This window comes from Oculina patagonica, chromosome 11 (assembly GCF_052425735.1).
Source record: "Oculina patagonica isolate OP01 chromosome 11, crgOcupat, whole genome shotgun sequence".
NCBI lineage: Eukaryota > Metazoa > Cnidaria > Anthozoa > Scleractinia > Oculinidae > Oculina > Oculina patagonica.
Genome location: NC_135768.1, coordinates 18,603,193 through 18,626,136, shown reverse-complemented (window position 1 = coordinate 18,626,136; position 22,944 = coordinate 18,603,193). Strand labels below are relative to the sequence as shown.

Below are 22,944 nucleotides of genomic sequence, written 5' to 3'. Positions count from 1 at the left end.
CGAGTCACCAGTTAGGTAGCTAACTGGGGAGAGCGTGAGCTTTAAATGTTACGAAAAGACACGAAAACCCAATTTCTTCAATTCTGAAATGTGGCTCCAATTATTCTTGACTTTTTTCTTTCTTTCGTCATTCGTTCGCCGAAGTTGTGTTATAAATTAGTAATGAAGATGAAAAATAATAGCCTAAACAATAAATCAAAATTTATTTACTAGATGTACAAGACCAAGGTATTGAAGACACTTTCGCAAAATAAGAAAAACATACTATTTCTATAATTTACTCTGTTAATGTACGCGTAATTTTTGGTTTGGCGAACATTCGAAATATAAACCTGCCTTGGTCATGTGCAATTTTACAAAAGACAACTGATATATACGCTTTGTATATTACTGTAAGTTTGTCCACTGTGGACATAGGGCTTCACGATCTCTCTTGCCATTTTTCTCGGTCTTTCGCACAAACCCGCCCAGCTTCACACCAGCCTTTGAAAAACAACCTCCACCCTTTCCTTCTACAGTGTCGTTACTTTTTTTCACCAGTTTTTCTTGGTCTGCCTCTCTGCTGCTGCTGCTGCTAATGATGATGACGATGATAGCGATGAAATATTAATTATACTTGGTACAAGTTACAAAGTACATTTCAGTAGCAAGTTATAAATTTCGCTTAATACAAAAGAAATCGTACAATAGAAATCAGCTCGTCTAACGAATTAATTTGCTCACATATAATAATGATGATGATGATGATGATGATGATGATGATAATGGTGAAATATCATACGTGGTACAAGTATAATATAAAATGTTGAAATGAAATCAGCTCGTTTAACGATTAAATTGCTAAATATTACAACCAGGTCTTTTAACGTACTAATTAGCGACAAGTAAGCGAATGTGATTTAGGTCAAGAGTTCAAAATAGTCATTGTTTGAAGTACAAGAAGTATTCATGCAAGGATTTTATTTCTTTCGGCTTTGCTTTTCTGTTTCAGGATCTTTTTCAAACGATCTGCCACGTTCCCGATCACCACCTGGTTGATGTCTTCCAGAAGGTTTACACCGGGAAGCCAATAGTGCGGAAGATTTGCCCTTTCCAAGTAGCTCTGCAGTGCTCTGAGAAAACCAACAAAATGCCTTTCTAATGCGTTCTCGTCAACCCAATTCTGACGTCCTTGATTCATGTAGTGCATGAAGGCCGCCTTCAAATGGTATGACTCCAGAGCCCCGAGTGACGTTGGGTTTCTGTTTACGATAGTTTTCACGATTCTAAGCAGCTCGTGCCTGCAGCCACCATCTCTATCCATGTACTCCAGGATTTGTTTTTCCTTCAGTGAAAATGACTCCCTCCATAGTAGATCTGGATTAGAAACATATCTTTTCCCTGTATAAGGCTTGGCCACATAGTAGCTGTCTGGCCCAGTTTGAAAGCTGGGAACGAGATCGGCTGATACCAACTTCTCACGAGTTCCCTTCTCGACGATATCCAGCTGAACAGCTGGACCGTGGGCACGCACAACCATATTAACGTCAGAACGTGGTAGATTATTTACTGCTTTGACAACTAGACTGTAGAACCATCCATTGCGAAGGCGCTCCGGATTTATGTACCCTTCAGGACTTGCATACTCGCGAAATTTTGAGCCCGGTGCGGACATGAGTCTGGCATAACCAGGTATCCCGGAATCTTTAGCAACGACTTCTGACTTGGCTATTTCCAGTACTACCATTATATCCACTTCATCGGCAGCTTCCGTTTTCAGCCTCTCATAGACGCTACCAGTGTACTCCAGCCTCGAGATTGGAAGGGTGGAATTACTCTGACAGTACATCATAACCTGGTCTTCAATGTACTTTCTCACCAGCGATCTTGTATTACTCATATCGTCCTCGGAAATCTTAACATACTTGACGGAGTAATCACGAAGCTTCTTTGTTAACGAATCTCCTTTCTTTGCCTGTGCTTGCGCCATAACCTGATAAATAAACAGAGATCGTGCAGTGTAAATCCCCGGTATATATCAGAGCTTTGATAATTCCCGGGAAACACTTTTAAAAATTACAACATATTTGGCTGAGGTGTGCAAAGGGGGGAGTAGTTCTATCTAAGTCACAATAGCGACCATGACATCCTCCTCGCTATCAGAGCCCCTTTCTCTAATCCTCCAACTTGCTCGCTCCTATAAACATGCAATCGTTTCCAACAAGAAGAAGCTGTGCAATGTAAGTTATCAATGAACGTTTCCGAAATAGATATTGTTATTTCCAAGCTCCTACTTAGGGACTACCATTTTAAATAAGAATTTCCAATTTATTGCGAGATGTACTGGTGAATGTTGGTGAGAATTTTGTTATTTTGATTATTCGAAGCGAAGGAGTAGTTCCAACGCTGTGGCATGCCATTTATGATATTAAAACCAAAAAGTTTCGGAACTCTGTAGGTTTTAATATTTCGACTTTTACTGTTCATGTAAGTAACGGATGAAAACTGCAGAAACAACGATCCGAATGAACTGCCGAGTGAACAGCCAAACATGTGCATAAGCACCTGAAAGGTCTGAACAAACAGACAGAGCAGACGAAGGTCGAAAGTGCAGAAAACCATCCATAAGACTGACTGCCTAGAGAGTTTATAGACTAGATGGTAAAGAAACGTCCTAATAGTTATGTTTGTGTAAGTAACAGACGCAATGACTGGCTATGGTGGTTTACTTAGTAGTGATCTGTGAGAACCTAACGTAAACGGATAAGCTAAACATTAATTTGCTGGTGTTGAAGATAATATTGATGCCACAAGCACCGATTCAGGTGATCCAAAAATTTGTTTTCAAAACGAGTATAACACTTTCAGTAGTTTTCAGTGAAACTCTAAATGTGATTTGCGAGCAATTACAATTTATTATTGAACGACGGTTGAAATGACTGAAGTGAAGAAATAAAGAGGTTAGCGACTAAGGGGTTTCGTTTCGATTAGTTTCTTTTTTTTTCAGTGCAGCATCGACGAAACGACGTCACCTGCTTTCGCTTACAAAGCCCATCTCGCAAAAAGAAAGCGAATTTCTGCCAAAGCGAGTTCTTCTTAATAATATTATTTAGCTACACTTATTCGATCGGTGAAAGTAAACAATGGTGACACACAACCTAGTCGAAGGATCAAAATGGCGTCCCACGAATATCGGTTTTATAATCGCCTTAGAAAAAGATATTATTTACAATTATAACTTATAACATTTTCTTAAAAGTTGGGTTAAAACTAAGGAATCGATTTAAACGTCTTTTTGAAGCAACAGCGTGTCTAATTCTTGAAATAATGAACAATAGAAAAACACGGTTAGAGCTACCGTATGAACACATTGTGGACAAAAGTAGCAGTTATTTCTGTTCAAAATGTGTGTGTTTCTCTCAGTACCGTATTTATAACCAACAGTAGCTTTTAACCTACCAGTCTTGAGCGGCAACAAACAAAGGAATCGTAAACATCAATCTTAAGCAAAGAGAACGAACTAAAGATTGAGGAATAATAGTTTGATGACTTGTGCAATATGCCAGGTTAATAGGATATTCAACCAATCAAATCTGTCTGGGGAGCTTGCAATGACAACTTCCGGTTTTCTCGGAAAAGTTGCCATGATTCTTAGAATATTGAAAAATCTAATTCGAGTCATTTGTTCGCCGATTATAGGACGATTATTGGCATTTGTTCTATTTTTAGAGATGACAAACAATAGCCTTAACAACCTTCAAGCAAACAGTATTTAATTTATTTTATACTAGATATACAAGTCAGTTAACCAGTAAATTAGATAGTTTAGTTAGACAGTTAGTTAGTTACTTAGCTAATTAGTTAAGTTAGTTAGTTAATGAGTTAGTTTTTCATTTAAAGGCTTCAATGATTCTTAGTTTTATTTCCATTTTTACAGCTTAGCTTTTTATTTGTTAGTATTTCTTTTTTTCACTGATGTAAATTTTTTAAGTAAATTTCATTTTTTAATAATATTTTACTGTAAAGCGCCATGAGCCATGGATATGGCGCTATATAAATCTTTTATTATTATTATTATATTATTACAATGACCAAGCGAAGACACTTAAATAGAAACATACTATTCCTGTGATTTTCTCTTTATAATTTTCTTACAATTTGATGTTCAAAATATTCAGAAACTTCAAACTTTACATGCGCTTAGTATTAAACGTTTGCTGTATTAAATCCAGCCCCAATAAAGAAAGGCATTTCCTGATTTACATCTATCTTTTGTACCATCTTGTGAGTAGAAAATGTGAAGTTGCGACACGGTACGTGCAAAACAGTCAAAACAATGAACCTTTCACCGTCAAGACCTCAATATTGAAGCTTTTGTCTTGGAAATAAGCCAATTATTCAGATTGACATACAGGTGGGCTAGATAAACTTACTGTTTTTCCGAGAAAACATTGGCATGGTTCCGGGAATTGTAACCATGGTAACCTTCTTCAGAACTTTTAGGTTTTCCGAGAAAAACCGGAAGTGCTTTTGAGTGGCTTTAACAAAAGCTTTTGTTCTACTCTGGTTTGGTTCCACGTTAACAATCTAGTCGATTTCAAGCCTGTTAAAAGTTCTAAAGGTGGGTTATACATACTGTATTCAGTACGAAATAGAAATAATTTAGCTAGCAATTGATTTAAGTCACCGGCAGCTTGTAGTCCGCCATACTTTTTCAGATACAGCTGCGTTTAATATCGTTCGCGTACGCATTTGTCTGTGGTGATTTGAATCGAATTTAAAAGTTCGAGAAAGTCAGCTAGGAAGCTGAGGTTTATAAAACCTCAGGTGTTACATGAGGAAATGTGATTTCTAGTAATTTATCCGAAGTTTCCGCAATACTTCGGTGTAAGAACCTGTGACATTTTTCTTTGTTTTGGAGCTATTGTTTTCCTGCTCTATATTGTTTTGACGCTCTTTGTTGTTTTGTTCGTTCTTTGTTTTACGTCACCGGTGAGTTTCAGAGGTTCTTACACCGAGGATGAGCCAAGATTTCGTGGAAAACAAAACGAGTTAGCCATCATCATTTTTAATGTCATGATCTGTGCAATACATTGCTCATTGAGACTATATTTGTCTAAGCTGCTTTATTTGTCGTTTGTTTTCCCCACACGTCAGAAATGTCTAGTTTCGGGAGATTACGAGTTAGATTCTGAGCAAGGCCAGTATCAGTTATTCGGGAAGACAGTTTGCTTAGATAGCGGCATGCATATGGCGACTTACAATCAATTCCACTAATCGCAAAACTTATCGCGATATCGAAGTCAAACACGAAAATGTTTCCAATATGAAATTAAAAGACAGCACCACCTGTAGTTGATGCTCAGTACCGGCCTGGTTGCTCATTAAGGTCGCCACACACTAGGGGACTAGTCGCAGGGACTTGCTTCAGGGACCAGTCCCCTAGTGTGTACTCGTATTTTGCATCGAAATTCTAGTCGCGGGGACCACATTTTTGGTCCCTGCGACTAGTCCCACGAATTAAGCTGGTTTGATTTCTGGGAGTAGTCGCAGGGACCAATAGTCCCACAAATCGGTCAATCTTTTAGTGTGTACACACTAAGGGATAAGTCCCTGCGACTAGTCCCCTAGTGTGTGACTAGCTTTAGAGTTTTTATCCACAAAGACTATAAAAGATTTATACAATAACTGAGAAAATTCTCGCCCGCTCACTGGTCGAAAGTTATGGTCAATGAGAGCATAGACCATGGAAATGACGTAACTTACGAAAAACGAGAGAAATTAACGTGACGTTAACAAAAACATTATCCGGCAAATTGTGAAAAGTTAGCTGGAACATTTAGACGAATTTTCCACACTTTCGTCGGCTTCTTATGGAAAAATTGCGATCTTACGGGCAGTCACATGCGCGCACGATTTCGCACTGATTTTCCATATAAGACATCAAAGTCACCGGTAAATTTTCCGCGTTACATGTATTGTGTAAAACAAATCTACCATATTTTTTCAAGGTCTACTCTCTTGTAGACCATAGAAATGACGCCCTTTCTAATCAGTCTCCCTCTATTAACTCTGTTTAAATGTAGCCATGAAAAAATGTGGCCGATTTGTTACTGAAACAACCACCTTGTAAAACAATTTAGATAAACAGTACCACTTCAAAGTACTATTTCATGTTAATAGTCAGAAGTCTGTGAATGAAGCCCTAGTGCTTGTAACTTTTAAAACGTTAGAATCACCTTGTACAGCATAGTAAACAGTACCACATGAAAGTACTGCTAAATAACTTTCATTTGAATGGTCATATACTAGAATTTCATCCACATACTTACAAATTAGAACCACCTTATACAGCATATTAAACAGTATCACATGAAAGTGCTACTCAGTAGCTTTCATTTAAATGGTCACACACTAGAAAGTTAGAACCACCTTGTACAGCATTATAAACAGTACCACATGAAAGTACTGCTCAATAGCTTTCATTTGAATGATGACGCACCCATATGGCTTTTCAAATGTTGTGATATGTTGGACGAAGTAAGTTAAAGCAAACATTAATTTATTTTTAATTCTATTTATTATAATTTATTATTATTATTTGTCCAGCATGTCTCGACAGGGTAGCCAGACGGTTCCAAAATTTTAACCAACATCCTTAATTATGCTGGGATCGTTCAGACTTTAAAGTCAACATTATTTTAATTTTCACAATTATGCATTAGATGATGTCACTGTGGAACTGGTTGGTAGGAGACGACACCTTAACAAGGAAACTTCGTGATTATTCTGTTAATCGCGTGAAGATTGCTGAAGCTGATATGACTCGTACTAAAAAGCTGGTGAGAGATTACATTGAAGATGAGATCATGTCGTACTGTCGACGAAATTCCACGCTTCCAATCTTGAAACTGGAGTATACCGGTAGCGTGTATGAGAGGCTGAAAACAGAAGCTGCTGATGAAGTAGATGTAATGGTAGTACTGAAGACAACTAAGCCGTGGTTTTGGGGTGATCCAGAAGTGATGGTGGAGAAAACAGGCATACCAGGGTATGTGCGACTGAAGACAACCATGGCTGACTCGAAACTCCGCAAGTATGTCAGTCCCAAAGGGTATATAATTCCTGAGCGCCTTCGCAATGGTTGGTTTTACAGTCTCGTTGACCAAGCAGTCAGAGATTTCAGAGCTAGATCGCCAAGTTCCAAAGTCCAGCTATCGTTGCGCTACCATGGGCCAGCCGTTCAGCTAGATCTCTTTGGAAAGGGAAATCGCGAGAGACTGTTATCAGCTGACCTTGTCCCTTGCTTTGAAATCGGGTCTGGCGACTACTTTGTTGCCAAGCATTATGCAGGGTCCGAGCTCCTCTGGAGGCAGTCGTTTTCACTTAAGGAAAAACAACTGCTACAGTACATGGACAGAGATGACCACGGCTGTAGACATGAGCTACTGAGAATCGTGAAAACCATCGTCAACAGAGAGAGGACATCACTCGGACGACTGCACTCATACCACCTGAAGACAGCATTCATGCACTACATTAAAGAGAAGACAGATAATTGGGCCAGCTGGAACTCACTGGGGGAGCACTTTGTGGGCTTTCTCGGGGAATTACAGGCTTCTCTGGAGAGGGGAAATCTTCCGCACTATTGGCTACCAGGCGTGAATCTTCTAGACGAGATTGACCGTGTGGTTGTCGGGCAAATGGCATATCGTTTGAAAAGGATTCTCAACAGTGAAGCAGAAAGGAATAAAATTCTTGAATAGCACCAAACATTCTGTCCCTTTTCTAAGATTATGTAAGTATGCATTCTAGGTCGAAATTGTATTGACAGAGTATATTTCCATGCAGTAAAATCCGAAACATGTACCCGGGTACATGTACAGGACGTATGGGACAGAACGTTTTGACGGAAAGAATCAATGGCAGAAAAGTTATATTGTTTACGGGAAACCTTACTGAGAATACATTACAGTGAGGACACTCGAACCATGAACACCAAGACTTTTTTCCCGCTTTTTTGGCATCATCCAATCACGAAGTGACTTTATAACGAGGCTGGTACATTTATTGAGAGTGAAACGATCATGGCTGACAAGAGTGAAGTTTATGTGTGGCTCAAATCATTATCTTCAGGCATGGAATTAGAAAGACTTTCGCTTCAGTTCGAAAACAGGGGGTTCCGCTCACGAAGGTCACTGGCTTACGTGAAATCTGAGGATTTGGACTCGTTCTTCCCGTCTCCTGATAAGCTGTTACTAGCGGAAAGACGCGTATTAGAAGCCGAACTGAACAACATCAAAAGAAAAGCCCCTGTGTAATGATGTCCACTCTTGTAAGCTGAAGGACAAAAGGAAACAGAACCCAGCGAAATATTTAGATCGTCCTGCCTTGGATAGAGACTTGATTATTCTTCAGCAAGCGCTGTGAAATAAAGTTCAATTATAGAAAAATTGTGACTGGAGATTGCCAAGTGATATCGAAGAGTATAAACATGGAATTGTTGACCCTCTCCGAGTGCAGTAAACGGAAAAACGAATGCATACAAATGGTAAAATTGTACTTTACTCATGTTATGCTGCAGTAAACTGCGTTTGATACATGTATGTTCCCTGTTGTGTTTTTATTTTTGCGTGTTTTCATTTCTGCTTCAAATAATGTGCCGGTTCTGTTACACTGTAATTAGATTTCTGGTTGTGATTGTGCTGTATACAAAAATAAAGTTTTACTTTAAGACTATTAGAACGTGACAATAAGGTTGAATCAGAACAGAATCTATTAATAAAGTTTTGTCTTATTGCGCTTGAAGAAAATTTACATTTGTGTATATGTAGCAACAAGAGCGAGTTTATTTATTCCCACGGATGAGATAAAAATAGCAACAGAATCAGACATATCCGTGTTTTCTAAAGTATGCTATTTGCTGGACTTATTTTGAATCAGAACAGTTTCTATTCAATAAAGTTTTGATCTTGATATACATTATGTCTAATTTGCTCCTGCATTTGAAGGAAATCTACGTTGTTTAGTAGCAAGAGCGAGTTTATTTGTTTTCATGTGGAAGATAAAAATCTGAGTTGTCGTAAATCCCTTGCTGTCGATTGACGCCGAGTTTGCATTCACCTTTGCGTAACAGGAATAAAAAAAATTCAGTGGCAATAAAATCTTGAAAGATAACTTGATTCTAGCGAAAAAAATATGTACTTACCAGCGTAGTTAGCAGGGCTCGGTTGCATAAAAATACTTAAGATTACGAGCGATTTTCTGCAACATCTCTCTGCGTTACGATGAATGTTTTCAAAGCGTTTTGGTTTTTCCAGTGCTCTTTAGTACATTTTCTCCCGATTTATCCTTATAAGCACGGGAGAAAACCCCTCATAGCACAGGAAAAGGCTGCAGAAAATCTCACGTAATCTTAAGTATCTTTATGCAACTGGGCCCAGGTGCGTAGCCCATTTCACATTCGAAATATTGCCGAGACGCTGACATAAAAAAAAACTCACATTATATTTTCCCGCCACCGCTGTGATTGGACGGCGCTTAAAAAAATGCTAATCCTTTTGTTTATAAGAAGAGCTCTCATTGGTTAACCGTCAAAAAGGCCCAAAAAAATGTCAAGTGTTCATGGTTCGAGTGTCCGCACTGTAAAGTAAAACACTGTTCTAGCGTTATATAAGGTCTATATCGAGGTTTAAACTGATATTCACAGCTTCTTCCTTAATACTCAGACGTTATCATTATTACTGCAAGTGCCTGTTTTTCGTATTCTTCAGGAGGCCTTAAAAGTATATATACTAGTTATGCAACGTTTTCGAGTGGTATACCATGGAATATCCCACGAGTCACTTGTATTTTCGCGGTATACTGTGTATACGAAGAAAATACAAGTGACAAGTGGGATATTCAATGGTATACCACGAGAAGGGATGGCGCAGTGGTGAGAGCACTCGCCTGCTACCAATGTGGCCCGGGTTCGATTCCGGCCCGGTACCATATGTGGGTTGAGTTTGTTGTTGGTTCTCGTCCTTGCTCCGAGGGTTTTTCTCCGGGTTCTCCGGTTTTCCTCCCTCCACTAAAACCAACACTTCCAAATTCCAATTCGATCTGGAATCAGTGGGATCAAGAAGAGCCACCTAGTGGAAGATCCCACTGTAAAATCCCATTTTATTTTATTTATAGAAAGTGTTGCGTAACTATTTTATACCATGCCATAGAAAAAACGCTAACTAAATATTTTCGGGGTAGAAAGATCACACTGCACGATGGGAAGGTTAGGTTGAATACCGTCGAATATACAACAGCTTTTCTGTATTCTGATTGGTTGTATTTTCTATGGCATGGTATAAAATCATGCATGTGCCACCTCTTAAGAAATTCTTCACCACTCCATCTGAAATTAACTAGTTAAGTTATCAAACATCTTTTTGCCAAAACATCTCTTGCGAACAATTTTGGCAAAAACTCTTACTAGTTTTAGTTTAGGGACCGGTTGTTTAACTTAATTGCCTGTTTTTCTGGCTCTAAGTCGGAGAGCCATAAATAGTCCAAATGTAATATTTGTGTCGACACCGTGGGGCATTTGGTATTTACCTCTTATTAGTAGAAACTCAGCTGTGTTCTATTGGAAATCCGTGAATCTGATTGGTTCTCCCACTGTTTTCTATTGGCCGATAGAAAACAGCCACGCGCGTGGGTAGCTCTTTACGCGGTAAATTTTATTGATTTTTGTCTTCAAAGTGCACAATATTGTAGGTTTTGGACTGAAATCCTTTAGAGTTTCTACTGAAACAATTAGACTACTCGCCCTCGTTTTCTATGAGCGATAGTCAACTCGGCTGCGCCTCGTTGACTTTTTGCTCATAGAAAACTCGGGCTCGTAGTCTAATTGTTAAGTAGTACTTGGCTAATACTATTCGTCTGGGTTATGATAATCCTGGCTGTCAACTATCAGTTGACGTCAATTTGTTCACATGCAGCGTCTAACCTGCTGTTGTCCAATGCGGAGAGAATGAAGTAAAGATCGGGAAATAATGTTTTGATGACTTGTATCAATGGATATTCAGCCAATCAAATGCGTCTGGGAGCTTGTAATGAAAACTTCCGGTTTTCTCGGAAAAATTTGTCATGATTCTTCGAAATAGAAATCAATTAATACGAGTCACCAGTTAGGTAGTTAACTCGGGAGTGCGTGAGCTCAAAATGTTACGAAAAGATACGAAAACTCAATTTCTTCAATTCTGAAATGTGGCTCCAATTATTCTTGCCTTTTTCTTTTTTCGGCATTCGTTTGCCGAATATATATATATATAGGGTGATTATTGCTGAGTCCGTTGCCAACAAATGTCTTATAAATTAGTAATGAAGATGACAAATAAAAGCCTAAACAATAAATCAAAATTTATTCATAAGATATACAAGATCAAGGTAAGACACTTTCGCAAAATAAGAAAAACATCTATCCAAAATATAAGCATATGCAATAATTTATATTAAAAATTAATTTATTTCTCCAGTTTTCAATTAATTATTTCGAAGAATTGTTTTATATACATAGTATCTTTATTTAATATATATTATGGAGCAGAAACTTTTAACAAACGCTTCTTTGCTTAACTGGCCGGGGAACTCTGTTATAGCATAGCCAAACACTGAAAATACAAAAGTGCAATTAACCAATCCAGAACTCGAGTATGTGTTATATTTCTAACCAGTTTGGATTTACAACTCTAAGTTTCTGTTTCCGCTAGGCACCTCAGAAAGGCTCTCGTAAAGGCTCTTCAAAATAAACCAGTAAACAAGTATACGTGAATGGGACACAGAAATATGCTGTGCAGGTATATTCTTGAATTATTATAATACTATTAATTTTTTTTAAAAAAAGGCTGTGATCCTTGCACACTGAAGAGCACGGCTAAAATTATGTTGTTTTGCTTTCAGATAACTTAATTGTGATGGAGTCTCAATGCCGATGCGTTGCATAAATTACTTATTTTGGGCCATACTGCGAATTAGTGCAAAGATTGTTTTACTCAGTTTTCCACGGTATCCTTGCTACCCAAACGCATCTTGCATGTCACGTGTTGCCATGGAAACCACACTTGCGACAGTTCAAGGCATCGTTAAAAATGGGTCGGGAAGCAGCTCTCACAAGGTCTCACATGAATGGCTAGCTTCCCTTTGAGAGAACAATAGAACAAAGTGAAACAACAGAGACAATGCTCCTTGCCCCCAAAACAACAATAGCAACTGCTACACTAGAGGGCCAGCAGAGTTACAAGCTTAGGAAAGCTGCTACACTACTGTCAATTCGTTTTACAATCAGCAATTCATAAACTAAAACATAAAAATGTTTACACAAAATATGGTATGGCAGTTCTGGTTGGCTCAAACCAAAGTACTTCCTTGGTACATTCAGAACAAAGTAAGTTAAGTTTTAAAGCGTGTTGACAACGCTAAAATACTACATTTTTTCTCAGTTGTATTATTGTAGTATTATTTGATGGTGCAAAATTTCCATATTACTTAAATTCATTTGAACAAAGTGAGAACATGGACAATATTCCACAGCTGATGACTATAGCTTTAACTGTTGTATTCTTCTAAACAATGTCATGTTGGCCATTAAGAACAGCATTTCTTACGTCTTCGCTATTAGCGATCCTTGCACAACGATATGCCACAAGAAAAGCATTTCCTGGATTTGGCATATTCTCCAGAACATTGAAATGTGGCACCCAGAAGTGAGGGATTGAGCCTTTTGTCAGAAAGCCGTATAGTGAGTTCATGAAACCAATAAAATGATCCCCGAGCGAGCTTTCGCCATTCCAGATTCGGGGTGTCGCGATGTAGTGGAGAAAGGCATGCTTCACATGATATGAACTCAACAAACGAAGGATACAATCATTTTTAACGATGGTTTTGATGATCCTGAGTAGCTCGTGCCTGCAGCCATGGTCCTCTCGGTCCATGTACTGCAATCTCTGTTTTTCCTGCAAAGAAAATGACTGCTTCCACAGGAGCTCACGGTTTGCAACCAATTTCCGTCTGTTGTAGGGCTTGGGTACGTAGTATCTGTCCATGATATGGAAGCAGGGTACGAGATCGACAGACAGCAGCGGGTTTAACGGGCATAGTTTCAAGTAGATATTAAGTTGTACAGCAGGACCGTGGTCAAGAACTGAGATCCTATATTGCGAAGACGGAAATCTTCTCTGAAAATCGTAGACAGCTCCAGAAACCAGATTTTTAAACCAGGAATAATGGATAGCATGGGGTGAAATATATCCTTGACGCCAAGAACACACTTGCCGAAAGGGTGAATGCAGAAGATCGTTGGTTACTGGTCTTAGGAATGCATACCCTGGAACCCCGGCTTCAACAATGGCGACTTCTGCCTCCGTTGCGTTTATCACGACCATTAAGTCTGCTTCATCAGCAGCTTCTGTTTTCAAGCCCTCGTACATGCTGCCTCGGTATTCAAGCTTTAGTATTGGAAGAGAGGATTTCGCAAAGCAGTTCCGCAGGATCTCCTTTTCGACGACCTCAGTCATGAGAAACTTGGCGAGTGCCATGTCAACCGTTCTAATTTTGACGTGTCTCGCTGAATAAGCGCGAAGTTTCTGAGTTATAGTTTGACTGCATGCTGCTGTTGCTGCTGCTGCGGTGGAAACCGGAATGCCATGATCTGTAAGCTAGAAGGAAGCTAGAAGGAAGTTCGAAGACACGAGTGTTATCACGGAAGCTCTTTTAAGATTTTCGTCCGCCATTTTGAATTAGGGACCTTTCGAAACCACAACGACGACGGCAACGAAAACGTCGCCAAACAAAAGGTTTTATGAGCAGTACAATGACTCTGCATGTGCGTTATCCACATTGGTACATTTCTTAGTCGTCCTCTGCAAAACAACAACATGAAATGACCAAATTCTGCGTAGTCTGGAGAACGTGAACTACGACGGCGAATTTTTCATGTTTCTTGTTTGAATTTTTAAATACTCTCTTATAATTTAGCTAGAGGTGAGTTCTGACACCAATGAACGCACTAAATGAATTAGGATAATTGCAAAATTGTCGTCAGTGTCGCCGTCGTGGTTTTGTATAAAGGTCCCTAATTGATGTGACGGCGAGGAACGTTGTCTTTATTTAACACGTTATTCGAAAAATGTGCCGAATGTCCACATTATTCAGAAACTTCAAACTTGTCCATACGCTTAGCATAAAATGTTTGCTGTAATCACTATTACTGGAAAGCAATTCCTTGTAAAAATTAATTTTCTACTAACCTGGGATTAGAAAGGGTAAAGTTGCAACACACGACGCAAAACAATAAGCCTTTTCACTGTCGAAGAAGAAGCTTTTGTCTTGGAAATAAGCTAATCAATCAGATTGACATGAACATAAATAGACATACACTTCCTGTATTTCCGAGAAAACATTGGTATGGTTCCGGGAATCATAACCATGGTAACCTTCTGCATAAATTTTAGGTTTTCCGAGAAAAACCGGAAGTGCTTGTGAGTAGCTTATGTTAATGGCAAAAGCTTTTGTTCTACTCCTGTTTGATTCCACGTTAACAATCTAGTCGATTTCTAACCTGTTAAAGTTCTAAAGGTGGGTTATAAATACTGTATTCACTGAGAAATAGAAATAATTTAGCTAGCAATTGATTGGAGTCACCGTAAGCTTAGGGATGCGCAGTGATGGTGTTTTAAACGAAACAAAATGGCGGCCACGAGAAGGTTTCTGCTTGAATCTGGGCTGCAATTCTTCATGCAATTACAACAAAATTCCAGCCCACCCCCTGGGCTGAAATTCGTTATGTAATCGGCCTCTTAGATCCACCTTACTTAATATACAGTACCACATGAAAGTACTGCTAACTGGCTTTCCATTGAATGGTCACATACTTAATAGCTTGCGTTTCATCCAGACAAAAATTGGACACAAACATACTGCTTGCATTTAAATGAAAGCATTCATGAATGCTTTTATTTGAATGGTGACACACCTATATGGCTTTTCAAAATGTTGGGATATGTTGGACGAAGTGAGAAAAAGCAAACGTTTGTTCAACATGTCTCGAACGTTTCCAAACTTTTAATCCAACATCCAAATATTGGGATTGTTCAGACTTTTCAAATTATCTAAATTATCATAATTATGCATTAGATGATGTCACTGTGGAACTGGTTGGTTGGAGACGACACCTTAACGAGAAAACTTCGTAATTATTCTGTCAACCATGTGAAGATCGCAGAAGCTGATATGACTCGTACTAAAAAGCTGGTAAAAGATTATGTTGAAAACCAGATTATGTGGTACTGTCGAAAGAAGTCCACACTTCCCATTTTGAGGCTGGAGTACGCGGGAAGCGTGTATGAGAGGCTGAAAACAGAAGCTGCTGATGAAGTGGATGTGATGGTGGTCCTGAAAACTACTGCACCGTGGCTCTGGGGCGATCCTGAGGTCATGGTAGAAGACACAGATGTCCCTGGGTACGTGCGACTTAAGGCAAGAGCAGACACTAAATTTCGCAAATATGCAGGACCAGAAGGTTACATAAATCCCGAGCGCCTTCGCAATGGTTGGTTCTACAGTCTCGTTGATCAAGCAGTAAGCGATTTCAGAGCTAGATTACCACGGTCTGATGTTGACATGGTTGTGCGTGCCCACGGTCCAGCTGTTCAGGTGGATATTTACAAGAAGGAAACCGGTGAGAACTTGTTATCAGCCGATCTCGTTCCTTGCTTTCAAATCAGTCCAGACAGCTACTATGTGGCCAAGGCGTACAGGGGACGAAGGTACGTTTCTAGTCCAGGTCTTCTGTGGAGGCAGTCATTTTCATTAAAGGAAAAAAGTATTTTGGAGTACATGGATAGAGATGGTGGTTGCAGACACGAGCTCCTCAGAATCATAAAAACCATCGTGAAAAGGGAACGAACCTCCCTTGGAAGACTGGAGTCATATCACTTGAAGACAGCGTTCATGCACTACATTAATGAGAAGCGTGGGAATTGGGCCGGCCGGACCTCGCTGGGCGACCACTTTGTTGGCTTTCTTGCTGAGCTGCAGAGATTCCTGGAGAATGGACATCTTCCGCATTACTGGCTTGATGGCGTAAATATTCTAGATGACATTGACGAGGTGGTGGTCAGCAACATGGCATATCGAGTGAAAAGGATCCTGAATAGTGAAGCAGAAAGGGATCAAACCCTTGCATGAATAGCCGAACAGTGTTGGTATTTTTCAAACATTGAACTCTTGATCGTGATCACATTCACTTACTTGTAGCTAATTAGCACTTTGAAATACATGGTTATAAATTCAGCAAGTTAACATTGGTAATTAAGTTCGTTAAACGAGCTGATATCATTTTATATAAGCGAGCTTTACAAATTGCTACTGAAATTTACTTTTTAACTCGTGCTATGGGCAATATCATCATCATCATCATCATCAGAGAGGCAGGCCAAAAGAGATCTAGAGAAGAAGAAATGTAGAGACAGTAGAGAGGGGAAGGGCGGGGTTTGGTTTCAAAGGCTGGTGCGACGCTGGGATTCGTGCGAAAGACCGAGAAACATAGCAAGAGAGATTGCAAGGGCCTTTGACCCCATGGACTATATACAAAGCATGTATATATCTTTTGTCTTTTGTATAATCGCGCGCACATCCACAAGCAGGTTCTTTTTTAACAAATGTGTGCTAAATCAGAAATAACGTGAAAACACTATGTTCCATCAGTGGTTGCCTTTTCGACGATGATAAGCATCCAGTTTCTCCTTAACTGACAGTAAAATGCAAGTACGTAGGGAAGAGAGTTTAATCATGTTGAACATGTTTTCAAAGTAGAATACTTTATGCTGACGTTAATTGGAATGCCGCGAGGTGTTTTAATTTAAATGAGTGGGAAATAAAATGACAAATGCAAAGAAATTTTAATTTTATTTACTAGTAGCTTACGACGCGTCAATACAAAGAAAACCTGTTTATGTAAGAACTAGAATTTATCGCTACCTTTGGTTGTATTACTTATTTACACTAGTTAAAGGATATTTGCTATAAAAGCTTCAAACATAGCCATGAAAAATTGTTTTCTTTTGAGAGAAGGTATTTTTGGTTGGTCATACAAAAAACGATTTTCAAGTTAAGGATTTGTCAGGAAGAATTTGTAAAGCCTGCGACACCAGTGTGAAATCGATTCTTGTCGAATTTTAACTATCCAATGCTGAAAACAAACTCCCTAAAATGTCTAATTATAAGAGATATATTATCCAACAATTTATGTATAAAAATTCTGTCTTTGAATCATTGTTTGCCCTTTTGCACGATCAGAAGAACTACAGATAACCTGGCATGGTAACCGGTCTACTGAGTACAAATATCATCGTGAGATATTAATAGCAACAAATTTAACGATTCAGTTAGTAAAATTTATGTACATGCTATTGTCTATTGTATTAACTTTTCAAGAAAATAGATCCAGCCTAACTGGAAAATGGGGAAATTAAATGGATGATGGCTCTGACAGCCACATTGCAGCTATTAAACCGGAAAAGGTTAACAGTTAATTGACTCAATTTAAATCACTTACTTTCCTATGTTTGTGTTGTTGTTGTTTTTTATAATTTTTATTTTCAAAGTTAATTGACTCAATTTAAATAATTTACTTTCCTATGTTTGTGTTGTTGTTGTTTTATTTTTATTTTCAATTTTTATTGTTAGTATTTTTTATTCAATAGAACAAGTTCTTCTTGTGGTTTCCCTTCCCCCCGGTGGGGGATAGGACCGGTTAGCCCAGAGTAAACCAGTTTATTGAAACAAAAAGCTCACGCTCGAAACGTCAATCGATAAAAGCCTACACGAGCAGTCACAGTGAGTTGGTAATACGGCAAGCAATGTTTTTCGGCCAGAATCTTGTTTTAGAAAATTATTTGAGCCCGCATATTTTGGCAGTGGTGTTGCTAAGCAACATTACGTATCATACCGACGAAAAGCTGACCTGACAATTTCTGAAGTGCTTGTTGGGCGATAAGAATCAGAAATTTCAGCGAGGGTTTGCCGAAAAAGACTGCAGAATGAAACATCGCCAGCGCAAGGCCGTGTGATTCGTCACGAGGGTTTGCCGAAAGCACTCATGGTCTCGTCTGTTTCTTTGCCGACCTAAGCAATAAAACAGTTGTCTTTTTTCTACAAAGTTGAAATAGACTTCGTTATAGTGCTAGCCTCCTCTAAGTTGTCCTGGTTGTGTATTTAAAGTTCCAGTTACGACTCCATGTCAGTGTCCAAATACAGAGCCAAACACATCATTTCCATCGTGAAAGCTGCTTGAACGTGAGGTGCAAAAAGGGTGGATCGCCGGAACTGCTAAGATTTGCTAAGTTGAAGCTATAAGAAAAAAGAAAGAAAGATAATAATACCAACGATCAGAATCCTTCATTTTAGGAAAGGTAAATAAAAAAAACGTGAATATTTGGTTTGTAAATGATATTTCCGTCCTAATTCAATGGGCTACAATTGGCCCCCTATTTCACTGCGAAACTGTTGCTCGCTAATTTGTAATTTTTAAGTCTCCGGTCCAAGACTTATTGGCGTTTCAAACTGACTTCCAATATCATGATCGTTGACTGTGAAGGCAACATGAATCCATAGAAACCATCAAGAATTGAAAAGCTATGAGGAATTTTGTTAAAATGTGTGAGTAAACAGAGTCTTAATACTGTGGAGGACATGAAAACATGATGGAAACCCCTTAACTTAAAACTTGAAAAGAAATTCGAAAGGACTAAAACTAATGGTTTGTTTTTAGGTACAGTTGTATGAGTTCTGTTGGATGGTGACTTTAAATGCAGTAAAAATGCAGTTTCTACTAACTTACTCTGTACAGCTTTCATTCCTCTTCTTCAAATTCCAAAGCCACATCGTCACCAATTAGTTGAAAGGCAGCCCAGTCTTTCACGTCACCAATCTTCTGCGACTCCTTAAGATTTTTCATGGCCTGATTCAGAGCCACACTGGCCCTTTTCCCTACAACCAATTGTTCGTAGAAACCTTTCATGAACTCTAAAGTGGCTTCATCGTCGATCTCCCACAGTGCTACCAAAACACAACGAGCCCCTGCTGCCAAAAATGCCCGTGCAATGCCAACTGCACCCTCTGCCTTTATCTTCCCTTGTGCACTATGGCAGCAACTTAACACAACCAGTCGTGCTCGCAGCTGAATACCCATCACATCTGAAATCGACAGCATATAGTCTTCCAGCTCGGGTATTTTAGATGGCCTTGTAGGGTTTGGGGTCAGTAGAATTTCCCCGACTTCGTCACTGCCCTGTGCAGCGATGTGTACTAAGGTGACAGACGTGAGCTGCCTCAACACTTCCTCTTTCGTCGCGTCCTCTCCAATTAGGGGTTCACTATTGAGAATTCCGCCAATAGCCGTGACTTCCTCTTCAGCTTGTGGAAGGTTCCAGTTCCATGGCTCGTTGGTAACAATCTCCGCCAAACATGGATTGCCTACAAGTAATACACCTTTTCTACTGTGGTACTCTGAAGAGTGTTCAATCAGTTTCAAACAGGTCAGCGATGGAACGACTCGGATTCTGTACGATTCACACAGGTACTTGGGATCGGAATGGAACTGGAATCGCAATTGGAATCGGGGCCTATAAATGCAGCAAAAGGAGCTACACATAATGGACCATCTGGGACGATGATCAATTCATCTCCTTCAAGTAAGTCTGCAACTGGACTTATCACGACATCATACAAAATTCGTAATGCCTTCTTCATCTGCTCTGCTCGTTGCCGTCTTATATATTTAGCCTCAACAGCGAAAGTAGCGGCCATTGAAAGAATTTCGTCCTCCGGAAGAGGGTAGGCAGCTTGTGTTAACGAAGCAAAGGACAAGGTTTCATCATCGTCCAAATATCTCTCACCAATTTCGCTTTTTCTAAAATGAACGCCGTTCCCTTTGAGTACCCAGATGTTAATTTCCTTTTTGTCAATCGCCAAGAAGACGGTGGTCGAGGGAACATCCACTAAAATGTTGCGAGCACCATCTTCTCGTTTGTCTAAACCAAAATGACCTATTCCAGATTCATGCTCTGACAGCTTACGATCTTCATTGTCAATTGGCATAAGAATGGCATTTGATGGAAGCTGGGATATCATGTCTGGAACGGCGTCTTCCTCTTCATCTGATCCAGAATGAGCAGTTTCAAACCTATATTTCGATTTCAAAACGTCAATCAAAGCTTGAGCACGTGCTTTTTCAGCAGCAAGGAGAGCTTCATCATACTTTTCTTGTTTCACAAGAATTCTCCATATAGCAATGTTCACAAGTTTATATTCATTCTGCAAGTTAATTTTCCAGTTATCCTTTGACTGGCCACGACTTCTTATGCTGTCAAACTGCTTCAAACTGGACTGAAAACAATCCAAAGCTTCAACTAATCTTCCCATGGATTCAAAAGTACAACCAAGCCAGTAGCTCGCCCTTCCTTCTTCTGCGCCATCCTCCACTTCTTTGGCAAAATATAGACTTAGTTTGTAAAACTTCATGGCTTTCTCGAAAAAACCTTGGCAGAAATAAACATGGCCAAGATTTCCATACGCAGTTCCTTTGGCTGATTTGTCTTCCATTTCCTTGGCAATACGCAGATGGCACCGGTGGTGTTTCAAGGCGTCGTCAAAAGCACCATCGCGGAAATAGCTATTGCCAAGGTTACCGTTTGCTTTTCCGATCTCTGCCTTGTCTCCTATTTCTTTAGCAACGTAAAGCGCCAATTTGAACCATAAAATGGCTGTCTTGAAATTATCCATGTTGGAATAAGCATTGCCAAGACTTTCATAAGCTCGACCCTGCTCGGCCCTGTCTCCCATTTCCTCGGCAATTTCAAGTTGCTTTAAATGGCAGTCAGTGGCCTGCTCAAAATCTCCAAGACTGTTGTAATCTTTGCCAAGACATCCATTTGCCCGTCCTTCTCCAGCTCTGTCGCCTACTTTAACAGCGTTTTTAAGATACTCGTCGTGGTTTTGTAATGCATTTTCAAAATCGCCAAGGTCGTAATAAGCATCGCCAAGATTGCAATATGCTGATCCTAATTTCGCCTTATTTCCCACCTTTTGGACGCCATCAAGAAGAGCGGGATTATAGAAGTCACCAGTCTGTTAGATAAGAATATATAAGTTTAGTTTGCATAAGTTTAGTTTGAAACTACAGGCAGCCAAAGAGTACTATACCCGGGGAATCAAAGCTGTCGACAGTCTATTAGCGGTAGAAACATCTAGCAATTCCTCAAAATATAACAAAATTTTCTTTCCTTTTTGGCCTATTCAGTGGGCTAGCTCGCCTTAAAGTTAACTATTTGATATAGTAATTTGTGGCACGAATTTTCAGTACTTACGTAGGACCGTAGTATTGAAATTCACAATCTACCGAGAAACGATAGAAAAAAATACATTTTCATTGAAACATCGATGAAAAAATTAAAGTCAACAGTTACTCCACGAGCGCGTGTTGCTTTTAATCACCCCACATCCCACATCCAACAAGCGGAATATAAAAAAAAAGTTTTATTAAAAACAACCACAAAATAATGGGTAAATCTTGCTAATTTATTTTCCGGAAAAAGGAGCACTGAAGACCTTTTGTCGACCATATTTGTCGGGCCCTCGTTTTCTCTGAGTAACAGTCAAACTGAAGGATCGTAGGCTCTGGGAACGAGAATGGGCTAGAATGGCTACGCCTCGTTGACTATTCGCTTGCAGAAAACTCGGCTTCGTAATCTAATTGTTAAGTATAATTGACCCCTACATTTAAACACCTTTTACCTCTGTTCGGCCGGCAAAGTCCTCCCGTCTAGTAGAGATTCCCCTTGTTCCCGACATTTAGATTGTGTTTTCCTGTTGATGATCTGAAAAAGGAAGGGTTATGGTCTGTATTTGTTGTTACATTTTTAATATACAAATTTTAGTTATGTAGCCCATGGTGTGATGGGATGGCAAGGTGTTCTGTTGTGTAAGCAAGGCAACGATGGCTCGTTATATTTTCCGCCTCATGGCGTGTAATAAATGAGTTTTCGGAGAACTCGAAAGGGGTTCACACAAACTTTCGATTTTTTTTACGCCTGCATAATCATAAAGCACTGCTATAAAACGTATTTGCAGGATAAACCAACGGCGGGACGCCGCTTCCCCTCCTTATGCCTGAAATGTTCGCGGCCCGCTCCTGAACATAACAGGGTCAACCTTTACTTGGACTCCTCCCCTTTGTTTTCCAACAAGAGAAGGCCCATTTTAAGTAAAACCTCCCCGTCCCGTTTATGAGCACTTCTGAATCCGCAAATATATACAATAGCTATGATGTTATTTGCGTTAGGAACATGCCTAATAAGAATTCTATTTTTTTTTTCTTCAACGAAGTTAAAAATGTGCGTGCTCAAAGCACAATGCAAACGTTTCAGTAATGTGCACCTTACTGTTTCTCCTTAATTTGAGTTAGGGTATACAAACTGTAGAAACAAGAACAACGACGGCATTAAACAAACAAACAAAGAGTCCGCACTCTTCGGGACTTAAGACTGAAAACCAGAAAATACTGAAATCATTTAAAGGGACTATCATGGGAGTGATGTCACAGATTTTACCAGATTTTTGAACAGCCAAAATTTATATTTGTGTCGCATGAAACCTAGAAATAATTGTCCATTTTTATTAAAAATTGCTATATTAGAGCACTGAAACTGTTAACTAGCATTATTGGCTGCGGATGGCGCGCATGGAAACGGATTGCAATTTGAAGACGTTAGGCAAACGTTTACAAATTGTTTCGGAGCGTCTTCAAAGAATCGATATTTGTAGTCTTAGCTTGATTTCTATCCGCAAATTAAGATTATATCTTCCTTTAGATGTTCAAAGATATTGTTTTTTTATTGGTTTAGTTGCCTTCCACTAATTTCAGAACAGTTT

The 22,944-nt window shown here is 39.4% G+C and overlaps 2 protein-coding genes and 4 pseudogenes across 4 annotated transcripts in view; 3 read left to right on the top strand and 3 right to left on the bottom strand.

Annotated features, from left to right (window-relative positions):
* Positions 1-277: 277 nt before the first annotated feature.
* On the bottom strand, positions 278-14,395 carry LOC144629496 (cyclic GMP-AMP synthase-like receptor 3). Its single transcript, XM_078487719.1, has 2 exons — positions 14,262-14,395; positions 278-1,972 (listed from the first exon to the last, which is right to left on the bottom strand). The coding sequence occupies exon 2, from the start codon at positions 1,967-1,969 to the stop codon at positions 947-949; it is 1,023 nt and encodes a 340-aa protein (XP_078343845.1). The 5' UTR covers positions 1,970-1,972; positions 14,262-14,395; the 3' UTR covers positions 278-946.
* The window catches only part of LOC144629502 (ubiquitin-conjugating enzyme E2 G2-like), a 94,691-nt gene continuing 75,481 nt past the window's right edge, over positions 3,735-22,944 (top strand). Inside the window, exon 1 of the mRNA XM_078487723.1 lies at positions 3,735-3,747. The gene's annotated coding sequence lies outside the window, so the exon portion shown is untranslated. The remainder of the gene's footprint in view (positions 3,748-22,944) is intronic.
* On the top strand, positions 4,524-7,745 carry LOC144629495 (cyclic GMP-AMP synthase-like receptor 3 pseudogene; annotated as a pseudogene).
* On the bottom strand, positions 12,451-13,853 carry LOC144629499 (cyclic GMP-AMP synthase-like receptor 3 pseudogene; annotated as a pseudogene).
* Positions 14,514-17,402, top strand: LOC144629494 (cyclic GMP-AMP synthase-like receptor 3 pseudogene; annotated as a pseudogene). The gene is made up of 2 exons (XR_013566382.1): positions 14,514-14,589; positions 15,148-17,402. The product of XR_013566382.1 is annotated as a cyclic GMP-AMP synthase-like receptor 3 pseudogene (transcript).
* Positions 18,129-21,948, bottom strand: LOC144629488 (uncharacterized; annotated as a pseudogene). Its single transcript, XR_013566381.1, has 3 exons — positions 21,808-21,948; positions 18,854-21,141; positions 18,129-18,363 (listed from the first exon to the last, which is right to left on the bottom strand). The product of XR_013566381.1 is annotated as an uncharacterized LOC144629488 (transcript).